Here is a 16,131-nt window from a genome sequence, read left to right as displayed (position 1 = left end):
ACCTGAGAAAAGGCAGGATTTCAAAGGGTAAACACAAGAAGGTCTGCAAAGGCTGGAAATCCAAAGCTATACACATAAAATGCCGGAGGAACGCAGCAGATCAGGCAGCATCTACGGAAATGAATAAACAAGACGATGTTTCAGGCCAAGGGCCTTCTGGTTTGGAAAAGAAGGGGGAATACGCCAAAATAAAAAGGTGGGGAGAGGGGAAGGGGGCTAGCTAGAATCTATCACCTTTCAGCTAGCCTCCTTTGCCTCGCCCCCACCTATTTATTCTGGCATCTTTCCCCTTCCGTTTCAGTCCTGAAGAAGGGTCTCTGCCCAAAACATTGACTGTTTATTTAGTTCCATAGATACAGCATCACCTGCAGAGTTCTTCCAGCATTTTATGTGTGTTGCTTAGAATTTCAAAGGGCTTTGGAAGACAAAAAGTAGCTCTACAAGACTTCCTGGTAAGATGTAAATAAGCAGATCATAGATGAATGAACCTTCAGACTGGAGTAGAAATGCTATGCTGTGGAAGAATGAAGATCAATACTTACTCGTATCAGTGAAAGAATAGTCAAAAACATTCCAATATATGAAAGTAATAGAACTGATCATATTTTCTGATCCACAGACAATATAAATAATATACATTATTAGAATATTCCAATACGAGACACACAAATACTTCAAAATCAGAGTTTAACAAGTGGACTTTGAGGGAAAAAAGGAAAAAGAAACAAAGGTTATTTTAACACATTTGTGAATTCACTCACGTGTCCATTTGTCCATTCCATTTTGAAGAAAAGCTTGAAAACATATAGTGTATACAGATTTAATCTTTACACTTGCAAAGTTCTTAAAATTTTCAGCACTAATGTCACAATACTAACAATTTGTTTTAAATTTCAGAAGGAGCAACATTGCTGTAAACACCAAATTATTAAAAATGTTTCAAACCCAATTTTGAATGAGAGAGGAAATGTACGATTGATGCTTCAAGCAAGAGGCAGTTAGAGCATCCTTGGCACCTCTTTGGGCCACCTTGGTTGATTTTAACTACTGAGCCATATTTGCACTCCAACAGACAATCTAACCAGCTATAGATAACAAAGTAAATTACAGAGACCATGAGCAGTTCATGTGCATGAAGACAGCACACAGAGAATGGATCAGAACCATTTTGTGTTTGAAAAGGGTAGTTACAGCAGGTGAAGCCTGTGGGCACCAGAACAATTCTACTACTCCTTGCAAGGCTCTTAACATCACAAGGTATCTCCTCTTGCTTGCTACCTGGTACTAACAGCAACATCATAGCACCACAACTGACTTATATTAATGAGGGTCCTATCCAAATTAGCAACAGTTGCCACTGCTCAAAAAGAAAAGTGACCAGTGAGCAGGATTTGGCTAAGCAAAGAAGTGTCCTTTGTTCAGCCAACTAATTAGCAAGGACATACACCTTAATGAGACATCACCTGAAGGCAGTCAGATCAGTACTGTATATTAGGCATATGTAAGAACAAAACAAGAGAATATGGCTGATTGAAATTGTTCGGAGAGTAACCTCTTAGAAATGAATGCCGTTTCTCAACATTCTTAGACTCTATCTCTGAGTAGATCAACCTGCATATCTTTTGTTGTTCACACCACTAAATGCAATACATTTCCAGGCATTTGAGATGCCCTCTGACATCTTGACAAAGTAACAAATACCCATGCAAGTCTGGACTTTAAGTGTGAGAATCTGTTCTTGTCTTTTGTAAATATTTTCATAAATTGCCTCCAGAAAGGAATATTAGAAACTAATCAGAAACTCTTGACTTCTGCTGCCTTGATCCAGAGGTAACTTTAGTGCCTTCTTCCAACCTGAACAACAACAATTCAGCACTCCTGTAACCATCTTTTTCTAAGTGGATTGACATACATCACCTGAGGAATGAAAGAAGTCCACAGTCCATTCCTGGAATTAATCAGATCGATATAACAATTGCGTATGTCTTAATAGAAGTTTTTTTCTTGCAACCTTTTGCACATGCACTCCAAAATATTTCATTTTGATTCCACTTACATTCTTATGAAACGAGTAAAATGATTACAACTCCTTTCTAATAAAAAGATAAAGGCTTACTACTCACAATGAGCACTATATTGGCAATTGATTTCCAAAATGTCTCAGTCTTTTTGTTTCAAATAGAAAGAATGCCATCTTTGTTTGAGAAGATGGAAATATTGCATATTTAATATAAACCTGCGTTATTTATAAGGACTTGTTATTCCAAGGAAAGAATGGGGAACACAGCGATACAAAGTTCAGAACACGTGAAGTTTCTTCTATTACTATTAGTTTCTGAGATGTTTTCAAAAAGTGCAAATTACACCTTATTTTCAATAACATAACTAAATGTAGAGTGCTCAGCAAAGAGAACAAGGCAAAGTCTTACCGATTAAAGATGGCATTTTATATAATTAAAAAGTAACTGTAAATCAAATTAAACTATGTCATTTCAAAGACAATAAACACTTAATGCCATATAAGTGTTGTAGAGAGACTGCATTTTTCAATTCTTTATATGAGCTTCAGCAAATTCAAAGTTGTTCCTAGGCCTGATGGGAAGAACAGATAAATAACACAGCTATTACTCTAACACTGTGCGTTGATCTAATTGTTCCAGTTTTATTTTTCCCTCTATTAAATGGTATAAAGGAATACAATAATGTGAGTCAGAACACTAAATGCAGATTCATCACAGGAAAATTCAAAACTGCTCCCATATCAAGATCATGTAGTAATTAGGGAAGTAGGTACAATAGTCTCGTTAAACAGGAGATACTAATAAAGCTTCTGCACTCGCTAGTCTGATGAAGAATCAAAGCTGTTAGAAGACATCAACTCACTGGAGGAAATCGGATTATATGTGACCACTGGCAAAGAGTTAAAAGTTCTGCGTGTTTTAGGTAGCAAAGAAGTTTCTATGAAAAACTTAAACTTGTTCAACTGAAAAAATGTTCAAGGAAAAACCTCACAAAAACATAAAAACTTTAAAATCAACATGACATTGTTTGTAAATCAAATTTAGTTTATTTCTGTTTTCCAAACCAGTAAATCTTTTATTTTACAATGCTATCCAGAAAAAAAAATGCTGCAAGCTTCTGAGCATTATGTTAAAATATCCACAAATATTAAAATATTTACGTCACATGTAATTTTCCTGCTGCACTTATGGCTCAGCTAGATTAGGTAGAATACCATTCTCTCTTCATTGATTTACTGAACATTTGTTCAAAAATATTGATTTGTTAGACAGTGCAGTCTGATAAGAAATAAGAGATTATGAAAATTAAGCCATACCTTGAGGACTTCCATTGGCACCTGAGTATTTGTGGGCAGGTTGGTGGGGACACTGACGTTGATGGCCTGTGTCTGGCTGACTGGCACTCGCTGCTGAATGAACTGTGCTGCCTGCTGCTGTTGCTGTTGTTCCCGTCGCTCCTGCTCCTGCATTTGCTCACGCATGAGCTGCTGCCGTAGCAGTATTCGTGATGTCATATTGGAGGAGGTTAACGGGGGTTTAGATGATCCTTGCTGCTCTGATGAATTGCTGTGATGAAACGAATAATGGAGAAAACAGGCTTCTGTTAGAAGAAAGTAACAGATGAGACAGAAATATGCTTATCAACTTGAGAACATAGCTCACTGAATGTGCTAGCAACTCACACTATTGACTAAAACTCGAAAGCCGAAATCTGCAGTTAAACAATGCGCATTCTGGTAACTTTAAGCTGATTTCTGCCCTCAACAATCGCACATACACACACACACAAATCCCAGTTGATGACAAATGACGGAAGCCACAGATCAGATCTATATTAGAATATGCATAGTTGACAGTCGTGTTAAGAAAGTTTAAGAGATTTTACTCTTCAAAACATTATTTAACAATATGAAACAGTCTAGCCAAAGCAAATTAGATCAATATGCATATCATTCCCTTAAATAAATGTTAACATGAGGGGAAATATTCATTAGCTTACGGGAAAAGATAGGTCTAACTTAACAGAACTCCCAAAGAGCCACCAGAGGTACAATAGGCCAAATGAGCTCTTTCTGAACCCTTCTGTGATCATAGTATCGGAAAGTATTCCAATGTGCTTGCTGATACTGATGCAACATTATTAAATACAGCAATTAACTAATAAATCTAATAAAGTGAAACTTCCATATTGACTAATTGGAATGTTAGATCAGTCACAATCTCAGTTAATGATGGAGCAAGATCAAAGATCCAAGTGGCTTGGGTCCACTCCTTGTTTGTCTCAGCCTCGATCACATTACTACCAAACGTGGTGAAGACAAGTAACTCTGGTATTTCTGAAATCATACTGCAGCATTAGAGGATAGGAATAGAAAAATATGTTAATGACTGAGAGGGCCCAAGATGATCTGAACTCCTGACTCGATATATAGGCAGAATCATCTTTCCTCTGTTGTAAACTATTTTACCATCTCAGTGGTACCCGATCACATTTGAAGCTTAACGTCAGAAATTGTGAAAATTTCTGCTGCAGCCCAAAATTATGAGCAGAACATTTAAATCTTGATTACTAAGTTTCTTAAGCTAAAGCTCGAAGTTATAAACTTTAAAAGCTGCAATACGTTCGATGCAAATTGAAATTTATAAATTAAATGTGCTTTAAATTGTATTCTGGAGCAATGATCATTTTACAATAATTTGAAATGTTCCCAGGCACACACGGAATGAATGGAAATGAATTGTTGTCGAGTTGTTAAGTAAACAAACAGCAGGTCACCAGCATATCGGAAATCTACACTAACTTTTGTCAATTATGTGCTACTGCTTGGTTATGGTACCACTGACATAGAACAGATGCTAATTTCAGTAACACATCTGTTGCCAAAGCTGTACAAACCTGGTTACTGCTCTATTCTGACAAACATGACGCCAATCTGGAATTATATACAGTATATAGGGCTCAAATTAATTCCAAGTAGGAACATATTGTAGCAAAACATCAGCTATCTAGAATCATAGATTTGCTAATTTTAACAAACCAATCTCAATAATCAACATTCTAAACAAAAATGGCCATTAAAATTGAAAGGATAAAAGGAAACCCACCTTGAGTCACAAGCAAAAATATCAGTAGATTGGAATGAGAGAACCAATGAAGGAACACAGACTAGCCCTCCTGACAATGGCCCTCAATAAATGTCATTTAAAAACTTACCATTATAAGCCTCCCTTGACTTTTCATGCAGTCGCTAAAGGAAAACCACCATTATACCATTTCTGAAATCCCAGACAGATAGATCTAATGTGTCCCCACAATTAGCGATCAATCAGCTAGAGGATCAATCAGCTTACTGATCAGCTAGCGATCAATCAGCTTATATTCCAGCTACTCATAATTTATGGCTGTAGTCAATCAAATTGGGGCTACAGAGTCACAGTAGGTAAGACTCTATCCCAAGTTTAAATGCCTATCATCTTCCAGAGAGCATAGGTAAAAATTCTCTCATAATGTTGCTCATGTTCAAAGGCAAACGGCAAACTTCACAAGATACTTCATAAGAACTTGAGTTACAGGATAAGGTTGAATAGGTTAGGACTTCATTCCCCAGAGTGTAGGAGAATAAGGAGAGATTTCATAGAGGGGCTACTAATGCCCTTCCCTTGGACAATATCAGTGGCGTGGAGAGGGGAGACTTGCAGCCTGGGCAACTGCCAGTCTTCCATAAAAAAAAAACCTTGCCTAGGCTTGCGCCCTGGAAACTCTCCAAGGTGCAAATCCATGGTCTATCGAGACTAACGGAGGCCTACTACTACAAAATGATCAGATAAATGCAAGCAGGCTTTTTCCACTGAGGTTGGGTGAGACTAGAACTAGAAGTCATAGGTTAAGGATGAAAGGTGAAATACACAAGGGGAATTTGAGAAGGAAACTTCTTTACTTATATGGTGTTGCAAGTGTGGAATGAGCTGCCAGAAGAGGTGAAGGAAGCGGGTTCGGCTGCAACATTTAAGAGAAGTTTCAACGGGTACGTGGATGGGAGGGGTATGCAGGGCTATGTTCCAGGTGGTGGTCTAAAGGACTAAGCAGAACAACAGTTCAGCATGGACTGGATAGGCCAAATGACCTGTTTCTATGGCTCTATAACATGTTCATGATATGTTTCTTCAAGCAAAAGGCAGAAATAAGGAGTTCAGATCCAAAGTAAGTATGCTGAACCCAAAGGCAGGAAAGGGTAAAGAGGAAGACAAATGAGCCTAGGGCAATGTCACAAATCCTTTACGGGTGCTGAACTGGTGCTTTACTGGAACTATACAAAATCTAATGTCAAGTCACCCACTAACCCTTGCAACTCAGGAATCTTGCCTGCTAGGCACAATGACAGAGTTGACAGCAATTTTTTTTTAACGATCAGAGGAATTACCAATAATGCACACACTGGCAACATTAATTGATCATAGAAGTAATTCTAAAATATCATGTACCTGCTTTCAGTAGGTTCAGTCTAAACTGATTCACAGGACCGATACTTCACCCCTACTAAGGTAGGAATCAGTTAAGTCTAGATAACCCCAACAAGGAAATGGATATTTTTAGTGTGAACTGCAACCACAATTTGCATGCTGCATAGTCCAATCAATTGGGTTGCCAGTAGGGATCATTGCAAAACTGACAGCCTTAGCCTCCATGCAATGACCAGTGGTGGTGAGTGCAAGCTGTTATCAGCTGACATTATCACTGTGGCATCTGGAAGCCTCCATAGTAAGGTAATTAGACACAACAAAAACATGCCTATTCCTCCAGCAGTCTCCATTGGACTCTGAATGGATTGAGAAATTGCTGTTCATTTTCGATCCAATTTCTTCTCTCTCAGTGACAAACAAGTATGGGCAATAACTGCTGGCCTTACCACCATTGCCCAAATCAAGAACTTTCTTTCAAATTAACTCAAGGAGTGAATATCCCTGATTAGTAAACACCTACTATGATCTTCAAACAAAATGCATTTTACTATGTTTACTCATAACATGAGTTTTATTGTCAAAAGCCAATTAAAAAATAATCCCTCATGTTGAATTTATTTCTGAACTGCAATCAACGACTGCACCAAAACAGGCCAATCTGCATGCCCCAGAGAATCTGATCATCTGCCAAACAATTATATTTCTAATTAAAACTTAAGCCTGAACTTTTTTCCATCCATTAGGATTAAAGAAGACAACTTCTCCTTATATTTGTCAGTCCTTTTACAAAAAATTGGCTTCAACTGAGTGGACCCATTGGGCCAAAGGGCCAGCATAGAGCATATATTGCTCTATGAATCTATGACAAACAAACTTTAGAAGGGCAGAAAGGATATGCTTTTTGTATTTCACATAAGTAATTTCCTTCAAATGCCACAATCTTTCTAACAGACTTTGAATGGTGCTAGACATTTCTAATTTTGTAGCCTCAAAGTAATCCGAGTAATCTCCTGAGGTCAATATTAAGGTGGAAATTTGCAAAAATAAGCTGCATTCTAAGGCAGTAGAATAAATTTAACATGCTGATGTATTTATAGCTCTAACACTCACTATAAATTAAATGAAATGTCATTGTAGTATTATGCTGAATCTATTTTAAAATGCTGTTTTTTTCAGTTGACACCTTGCATTAATAAAGGCATACGGTTTAAAAATAAACTGCGAGTTTGCGCAAATATATGCTGACAAAATTTTGTGTATCTGCTCCCACTACATTTGGAATAAAATGCATTTATGTGCACGAGGGGATGGTGCAGGGATTTGAAACTGGAAGGCCAAAGACTCAAGTGTCCTGCTGAACGAAGTGGCACGATCTCATTATTATTTTTAGGATCAGTTTTCCTCCAACCCCTGACCTATAAACACCCAACTTGATGGACATGTACAGTAAGCTGCAGAGGGAGTTCTCAGTGAGGGATGCTTAGGGATAGCCCAGTGCAAGAGTGAGCAAGGCAGAACCACATCAGATTGATTAGCTTGGGGTGTGGCAAGGAGCAGAATGGAGAATGGCAGGGAATGCTATGGAGGGGACAAAAAGAGAAAAAAAATTTGGTAAGCAAAGACAGAAAGTAGCAGGGAGCGAAGTGATAACCTCCATTGTGATAGGAAACAGGAGTAGATATTCCAAAGAGGTGATGAGTGAAATTTACTGAAAAGAAGTATCTCTTTGGAGAGGGAATAGGGAAGAATAGCAAAATGTGGGATGGATATGAGGAATCAAAATCTTGACAGCAGGGAGGAGAACATCTAGGAAAAAGCTGTGAGTAAACTAATTGAAGGAGGATTCTGTGACTTGGTGTCAAGAAGGTAAGAAGATTGGGGAAAGGAAATGCTAAGAGAGGGAACAGGATATAGTTAAGCCTACACAGTCATAGAGTTGCGGAGCACAGAAAAAGGCTCTTCAGCTGTGCATGTCCGTGCCCACCAACAATCAAGCCAGTCACATATTCCAGCACCTGGCCCAAACCCTTCTCAACTCTTGACATCTATATATCTGTCCACAAACTTCTTCAATGTAGCTGGTGTACCTGCCTTGACCACTTCCTCTGCTAGCTGGTTCCATATATTCACCACGAACTGTGTGAAAACTCTTGCCCTTCAAGTCCTCATGAAACCTTTCACCTCTAATGTTAAAACTACATCCTTTAGTTTTCAATTCCCCCACCCTAGAAAAAGACTATACACCCCATTTATGTCACTTGTGATTTTATAGCCCTCTATGAGATCACCCTCATTCTCCTATGTTCCAAGGAATGAAGGCCAGTCTAGCTCCTTTGAGTACTGGAAACATGTTTGCAACTCTTTTTTTCACTCTTTCCAGTTTAATTACATCCGTTCTATAACAGGGTAACCAGAATCGAATACAATACTCCAAGCGTTGCCTGATCAAGTATTTCACAACTGCAACATAACTTCTGTATTCTACGGTGAATGATGAAGGGCAGCATGCCAAAAGCTTTCTTCACTGCCCTATCTACCTGTGACCCCGCTTTAAGGGAACTATATGACTGTACTTCAGGGTCCCTCTGTTCCATAGCAGTACTCAGAGCTCTTCTGTTCGATAGAAAAGTGCTACCTTTATTTGTCCTTCTAAAATATAACAATTTGCACTCATCTGACTTTAATTCCACTTGCCATTCCTCAGCTCACTAACCCAGATAACAATCCCGCTGCAAGTCTTGATAACCTTCTTCACTGTCTATGATACCACCTTTTAATATTATCTGCAAACTACTAACTATTCTTTGATATTCTCATCCAAATCTTTAATTAGATGACAAATAACAATTGCCTTGGCAGTGACCCTGGGGCCACATCACTGATCAGAGACATCGGTCAAAGAAACGTTCTTCCATCATTATCTGCTTTTACCTACCATCCAGCCAATTTTCCATTGATTTTGGAGAGTTAGCATGAGGAAACAGGACCTACTGTAAATGGGAATGAGGAAAACGGATATGATTTTGTTGGTGGAAAGGACAATGTATAAAAAGAAGGAAAGAACATGTAGTGGGTAGGAGATCTCAGTTGAAGTTAAAATAGAGAAGTGATGGTAGAAGAGAGGACGTGATGAGGCATCTTATATCCAATAACACCTGGATTTATTGACTAAACAGTAATCATGCATATTTTAAGGTAACTACTCTCTTACAGTCAACTAAATATGAACCTGCTGTTAAGAGTTTATAAAGTAAGACTTTGGTATCCAAATAACTAGCTCACCTGCATGTGACCTCACCTTCCAATATAGTATGTGGGACCTTGTAAAAAACCTTACTAAAGTCAATGAAAATAACATCTACCACCCTGGTCTTATCACCTTTTCAAAACAAAAATAAGTTAAAGAGACAGCTTCCCACACACAAAGTCATGCTGACCGTCCCCTGTGCCAGCCTCTCCAAATGCAGGTAGATTCAATATCAGAATTCCTGACAGGTAACTTTTCTACTACTGAATTTTGGTTCATCAGCTTGTAGTTCCCAGGCTTTTTCTCACTAACTTTCTTACAGTATTTTAAGATGGCCATACATTCAAATGCAGCGACCTCTCGGGGGCCAACCAAAGTTGTAATTGCCCTTTTTAAACATATTTTCTCAGGATCACAACACACTGCTGGATATTAAGAACTTAAAAACATATCAGCAAGTTGCTTGTTGGAGCAGCTGAAGGAGCTGGACTCTGCGCGGATCGTGCTGCTGCCTGCATCGAGAGAGGCATCGGACGAGTTGGTGTGCAAAAGCTGTGTGCAGTCCAATATCAAGTAGTCGTCTTAGTCGCTTTTCTTGTGATCACAAGACTCTGTTGGACATTGTGAATGAGGAATGCTCCTATTCGCTTATTTATTGGTGGATGGCAGAGGAGCTGCGTGGTCTTGATCATAGTCTGGACTAGGCCTCAAGCCACAGTGTAAACCTGTTTACAGCCGCCCGGGAGAGAGCCAATGCGTTCCACCAGAGTGCCAGGGGCAGTATGGCACAGAGTACATGCTGAAGTTGGTGCTGAACTCAGGGTTCACTTAACAGAAGACAAGCTGTATTGTATCGACTGCTGACTGCTGACTGCTGCAACATTCATGGACTCAGGGTCATGGACTGTACATTTTTTGTGTGATTATATTTTACTGTTATTGTATACATGCTTGGAATCCTATATGTGCTTGCTATCTTATATGTGCTATATGTACCTTGTGGTGTGTATGACTGTTGGTAATGTGGTTTGCATCTTGGCACAAGAGTAATGCTGTTTCATTTGGCTATATTCATGGATATTCATGTATGGTTGAATGACAATTAAACTTGAACTTAAATAAAAGTACAACACTATCTATCCTCCAGTCTAGAAGTACCTTACCTTTTGGTGAAGAAAAATTTCCAGAGCCCCATGAATTTCTTCTCCTGCTTCCCACAATATCCTTGCATGAAATTGGATAGGCTGGCAATTTATCCACTTTTATGGTCCTCAAGACTATCAACATTTTCTCTTTCAGTCATTATCAATATGTTTCAGGTCATCCATGCCTCGAATTTCCCAGTTTCCATGACTTTCTCCATGGTACAGATCAGGAGAATTCATTTTAAGACTCACTCATCTTCAGTTGCTGAACACTTAGATGAGCACACTGATCTTTCAGGAGACCTATTCTCCCTCATGTCACTCATTTGCCCAGAATATATTTATAGACTCTGTAGGATTCTCCTTTACCGTATCCTCCAATGATATGCCACTCTCTTTCTTCCCTTCTGATTTATTTCTTGTTTATTCTTATATCCGGTATATTCCTCAAGAGATTCACTTGATTCCAGCTGATTCTAACTTATTCCTCATTTTTCCTGAGCAGAGCCTCAATATCCCCCATTATCCGGGCTTCCCTAATCCTGCCAGCCTTGCCCTTCACTCTAACGAAACATGCTGTTCCTGAACTCTCCCTATTGATGGCCTCCCATTTGCTAGCTGTTCCTTTACCCTACTAACAGCTTTTTTCAATCAACCTCTGCAAGTTTCTGACTAATGCCATCAAAATTAGCCTTCTTCCAATTTAGGACTTTAATCTATGGGCCAGTCCCATCCTTTTGCATAGATGATGGTCACTGCTTCCAAAGTGCTCCCTAGATAACATTCATCCACTTGCCCAAGCTAATTTCCCAAAAGGAGATCAAGCATTGCCTCCTCTCTAGAGAGCCATCTACTGGAGATGCTTAAATAAATTATGCCCATCTAACCACTTAGCACTATATGTGTCCTAGTCAATATTAGGGAAGTTAATATCATCTACCTATTAAAACCCTATTATACCTACATGCTTTTATGACCTATAGTACATTGTCTATATCTACTGTTCTAATTCCTGTTCTCTGTACTCATAGGATGAGTATTGCTGGCTATTCAGCACCTACTGCCTACACCTTAGCACTGTGAAACTGGTAATGACACTTCTTAAACTCTTATACAGGCCCTCCACTGGTTGTGAATTATGGGCACCTGTGCATGTGAACAAGCTGACTTAAGGATTTTCAATTTATTTTAAAACTCATTAGAAATTTTCCATAATATTCAAAACAATAGACAATAGGTGCAGGAGTAGGCCATTCGGCCCTTTGAGCCAGCACCGCCATTCACTGTGATCATGGCTGATCATCCACAATCAGTACCCCGTTCCTGCCTTCTCCTCATATCCCTTGACTCCGCTATCCTTAAGAGCTCTATCTAACTCTTTCTTGAAAGTATCCAGAGAATTGGCCTCCACTGCCTTCTGAGGCAGAGCATTTCACAAATCCACAACTCTCTGGGTGAAAAAGTTTTTCCTCAACTCTGTTCTAAATGGCCTACTCCTTATCCTTAAACTGTGGCCTCTGGTTCTGGACTCCTCTAACATCGGGAACACGTTTCCTACCTCTAGCATGTCCAATCCCTTAATAATCTTATAGGTTTCAATCAGACACCCTCTCATCCTTCTAAATTCCAGTGTATACAAGCCTAGTTGCTCCAACCTTTCAACATATGGCAGTCTCGCCATTCTGGGAATTAACCTTCTGAACCTACGCTGCACTCCCTCAATAACAAGAATGTCCTCCCTCAAATTTGGAGACCAAAACTACACACAATACTCCAGGTGTGGCCTCACCAGGGCCCTGTACAACTTCAGAAGGATCTCTTTGCTCCAATACTCAACTCCTGCTGTTATGAAGGCAAACATGCCATTAGCTTTCTTCACTGCCTGCTGTACATGCATGCTTAATTTCAGTGACTGATGAACAAGGTCACCTAGATCTCGTTGTACTTCCCCTTTTCCTAACTTTACACCATTCAGATAGTAATCTGCCTTCCTGTTCTTGCCACCAAAGTGGATAACCTCACATTTATCCACATTAAACTGCATCTGCCATGCATCTGCCCACTCACCCAACCTGTCCAAGTCACCCTGTATTCTTCTAACATCCTCCTCGTATTCCACACTGCCACCCAGCTTTGTGTCATCTGCAAATTTGCTAATGTTACTTTTAATCTCTTCATCTAAATCATTAATGTATATTTTAAGTAGTTGCGGTACCAGCACCGAGCCTTGTGGTACCCCACTAGTCATTGACTGCCATTCTGAAAGGGACCCGATAATCCCTACTCTTTGTTTCCTATCTGCCAACCAATTTTCTATCCATGTCAGTACCCCACACCCAATACCACGTGCTCTAATTTTGCCCACTAATCTCCTATGTGGGACCTTATCAAAGGCTTTCTGAAAGTCCAGGTACACTACATCCACTGGCTCTCCGTTGTCCATTTTCATAGTTACATCCTCAAAAAATTCCAGAAGATTAGTCAAGCATGATTTCCCCTTCGTAAATCCATGCTGACTCAGACCGATCCTGTTACAGCTATCCAAATGTGCCACTATTTCATCTTTTATAATTGACTCCAGCATCTTCCCCACCACTGATGTCAGACTAACTGGTCTATAATTCCCTGATTTCTCTCTCCCTCCTTTCTTAAAACAAATTAAGTTTCCCCAACTTTAAGCAGAGCACTGTGCATCTGTATGGAAATTTGTGATCTGAGCTGCTGCTCAGGTTGGTCTGAGATCTGGATTGGGATAAATTCACAGGCTGCTTCAGTGTTACAGGCTGCCTTCCTTTTCTGGGGTGAAATGGGGTATTCCCCCATATGCTTTGGAAACTGGCAAGATGGATGAGGTTGAATTTGACATCTGTGCAGGAGCTGCAGAAATATTTTGCCAGGCAGGAATGTGGTATTTCTGTATGCCCTCTCTCACTTAATTAATAAACTGAATGAGAGAGTTTTTCCATCCATATTACAGAAAATAAAACAAATATATCTAATCCTATACATTTATGAAGTTATCCTTACTTAACAGACTTTATGACAAGAAACTGATTTTTCCTTCACCTTTGGTGCACACTATGTACAAAGACTAAAGGGTTTCTTTCTAAACAAGACGTCAGTTTGAAACCTTCCCTGAGCCACTAATCCCTTCGATAAAAAGAGAAAAATCTCTGCACTCCAACAACTGCAGCTGCTGAATAATCGGACTAATTACCACATAAATCAGTCCATTAATTATTATAGTCTCAATGTGCAAGTTGACATCAAACTTTTTGGTTGTCAGACAATCAAAGTTACCTTCAACATTACCAGCGTGAAATGGTGTATTATGATCACCATTTTAGTGGAATATCTTGGCAGGCAAGCGCACTTTAGTACAAAGCTGGTTAAAAAGGTTCTGACAAACTTAATCCAAGTCAAAAGCATTATTTGATTGCATATATCATGTAAATATAAGATTCTAAATATTTGAAGGAGTTTATTTCCAACAGGATAAAAAGCATTTTTAAGATATACTTCAAAGCCTCTGTTCTGGATGAATAACACCAAGTGATACTTTGCTCTTGCGCTTCATTAGTTTAAACCTGAAATACCTTAAACAGAATATTCAAATACCACTGCAATATAAGTCACCCTACTCCAAACAGTAACATCCAAAAGTGATTGATTATATTGCAGAGATTTAAACATTATCCAGTTACCTTCATTATATTCATTTGCTGCTATCTTTATACCACATACAGAAAGTCCAAACTTCTGTTGTGCTTTTTGTTCAGATTATGTCAATTCTATAGACAAAGTAATCAAGAAAGACAGGTTATTCATTCATCTCCTTTAAGCAAAGGTAACATAATAAGGAAAATCACTTAGCTTCTTCTTGTCTAAAACAATGGACATATGATCTGGGAGAAAATATTGAATTTGGATACTTCCTCAAGCATTGATTTAGTCCTAAAAAGGTTTAAAGAACTGAAAACTGGACTGACATGTAAACAAAAGGCCCACTTAACTAAATTCATTGAAGGGAATGGAATTCTGGTCTAATCTGCATTGAGTTGTGAAGTAAAAGATCATTTAAGCAGTAAATACTAATTTTTTGTAAACTGTGATTTACTAGATTCAGCTTTTACACTTCATTATGAAATCTCTTGCATTTTAAAGATATTGTTCATGGCCCAATAAGCTGCTTATTAAGGCTCGCTTGTTTACGTCATACAGTTTAACCTAAGAATTGACTCATATTGTGCCATGTATTTTTCCTATAAACACCAATAAAACTAAAAAAGATGAGTTTTAATCTTCCACAAAGGGGAATGTATTATTGCTGCACAATCAATTTTACAAGATTATCTAAATATAGTGCTTTTATAACCTTCATTCAATATTGTAAGCAACATCTTTCACTTTCACCAATCAGTCTTTAAGTGTTTACCCTCCAAAAATACAATTTCTCTTACTACTAATATAAAGAAAAACAAAAATTCTAACATCTAAGGACCACCACCGTACCTTGGTGATCAGGTTGATGACTGATTAATTGTGCTGTTGGCCTTGATAAAGCATTACCAATTCTTGGCATTATCTGGCTTGCTGTATTCTTAATAATCCTTTTCTCTTCATGAAAATTTAAGTTCAAATTTTATTCCTAATCTCATTCTCATCTTATTAAGCTTTATTTCCTTTCATGTTTAACTTCATTCTGCTATCTTGTATTGCTCAAAACACTTCATGCTGCCTTGATGCCAAAATAGTTCTTTATGCTTTATCTCAAAATGAACACCTATCCAGTAATATTAATTTCAGATAAATACTTCAGAGCTTAATTCTAAAACAATCAATGAACTCCTTCACAGCCTTCTTATCTAATGTAAATTCCCAATCAGCATTAGAACAAAGTACCCGGAATAGTACTGCACAGTTGTTCTGACTTTTTAACCTACTCCAAGATCAATCCAAACCTTCCACCCCCCCCCCCCACACCACCCCACACACAGCTCTTAGAACCATAGAACCATAGAACACTACAGCACAGTACAGGCTCTTCAGCCCTCCATGTTGTGCTGACCCATATAATCCTTAAAATAAGTACTAAACCCACACTACCCCATAACCCTCCATTTTTCTTTCATCCATGAGGCTCTTAAATACCTCTAATGTTTTAGCCTCCACCTAATGTTTTGAAGCGATTTTATTGTCAGTGTACAGCAGAACTCATTTCCTAATGCATTCCATAAACAGTAAAGCAGGTGGATAC

General features: G+C 38.6%; 1 protein-coding gene across 4 annotated transcripts in view; it reads right to left on the bottom strand.

The window, feature by feature from the left end:
- Nucleotides 1–16,131, bottom strand: part of LOC132377878 (microphthalmia-associated transcription factor-like) — a 241,490-nt gene that overhangs the window by 113,127 nt on the left and 112,232 nt on the right. For all 4 annotated transcript variants that reach the window (XM_059944314.1, XM_059944318.1, XM_059944317.1 and 1 more), the window contains exon 2: nt 3,338–3,587. In XM_059944314.1, the coding sequence (XP_059800297.1) occupies nt 3,338–3,587 (250 nt within the window). The remainder of the gene's footprint in view (nt 1–3,337; nt 3,588–16,131) is intronic.

This window comes from Hypanus sabinus, chromosome 19 (genome assembly GCF_030144855.1).
Source record: "Hypanus sabinus isolate sHypSab1 chromosome 19, sHypSab1.hap1, whole genome shotgun sequence".
In the NCBI taxonomy this organism is placed as follows: domain Eukaryota; kingdom Metazoa; phylum Chordata; class Chondrichthyes; order Myliobatiformes; family Dasyatidae; genus Hypanus; species Hypanus sabinus.
This window is presented reverse-complemented; position numbering and strand designations above follow the sequence as displayed.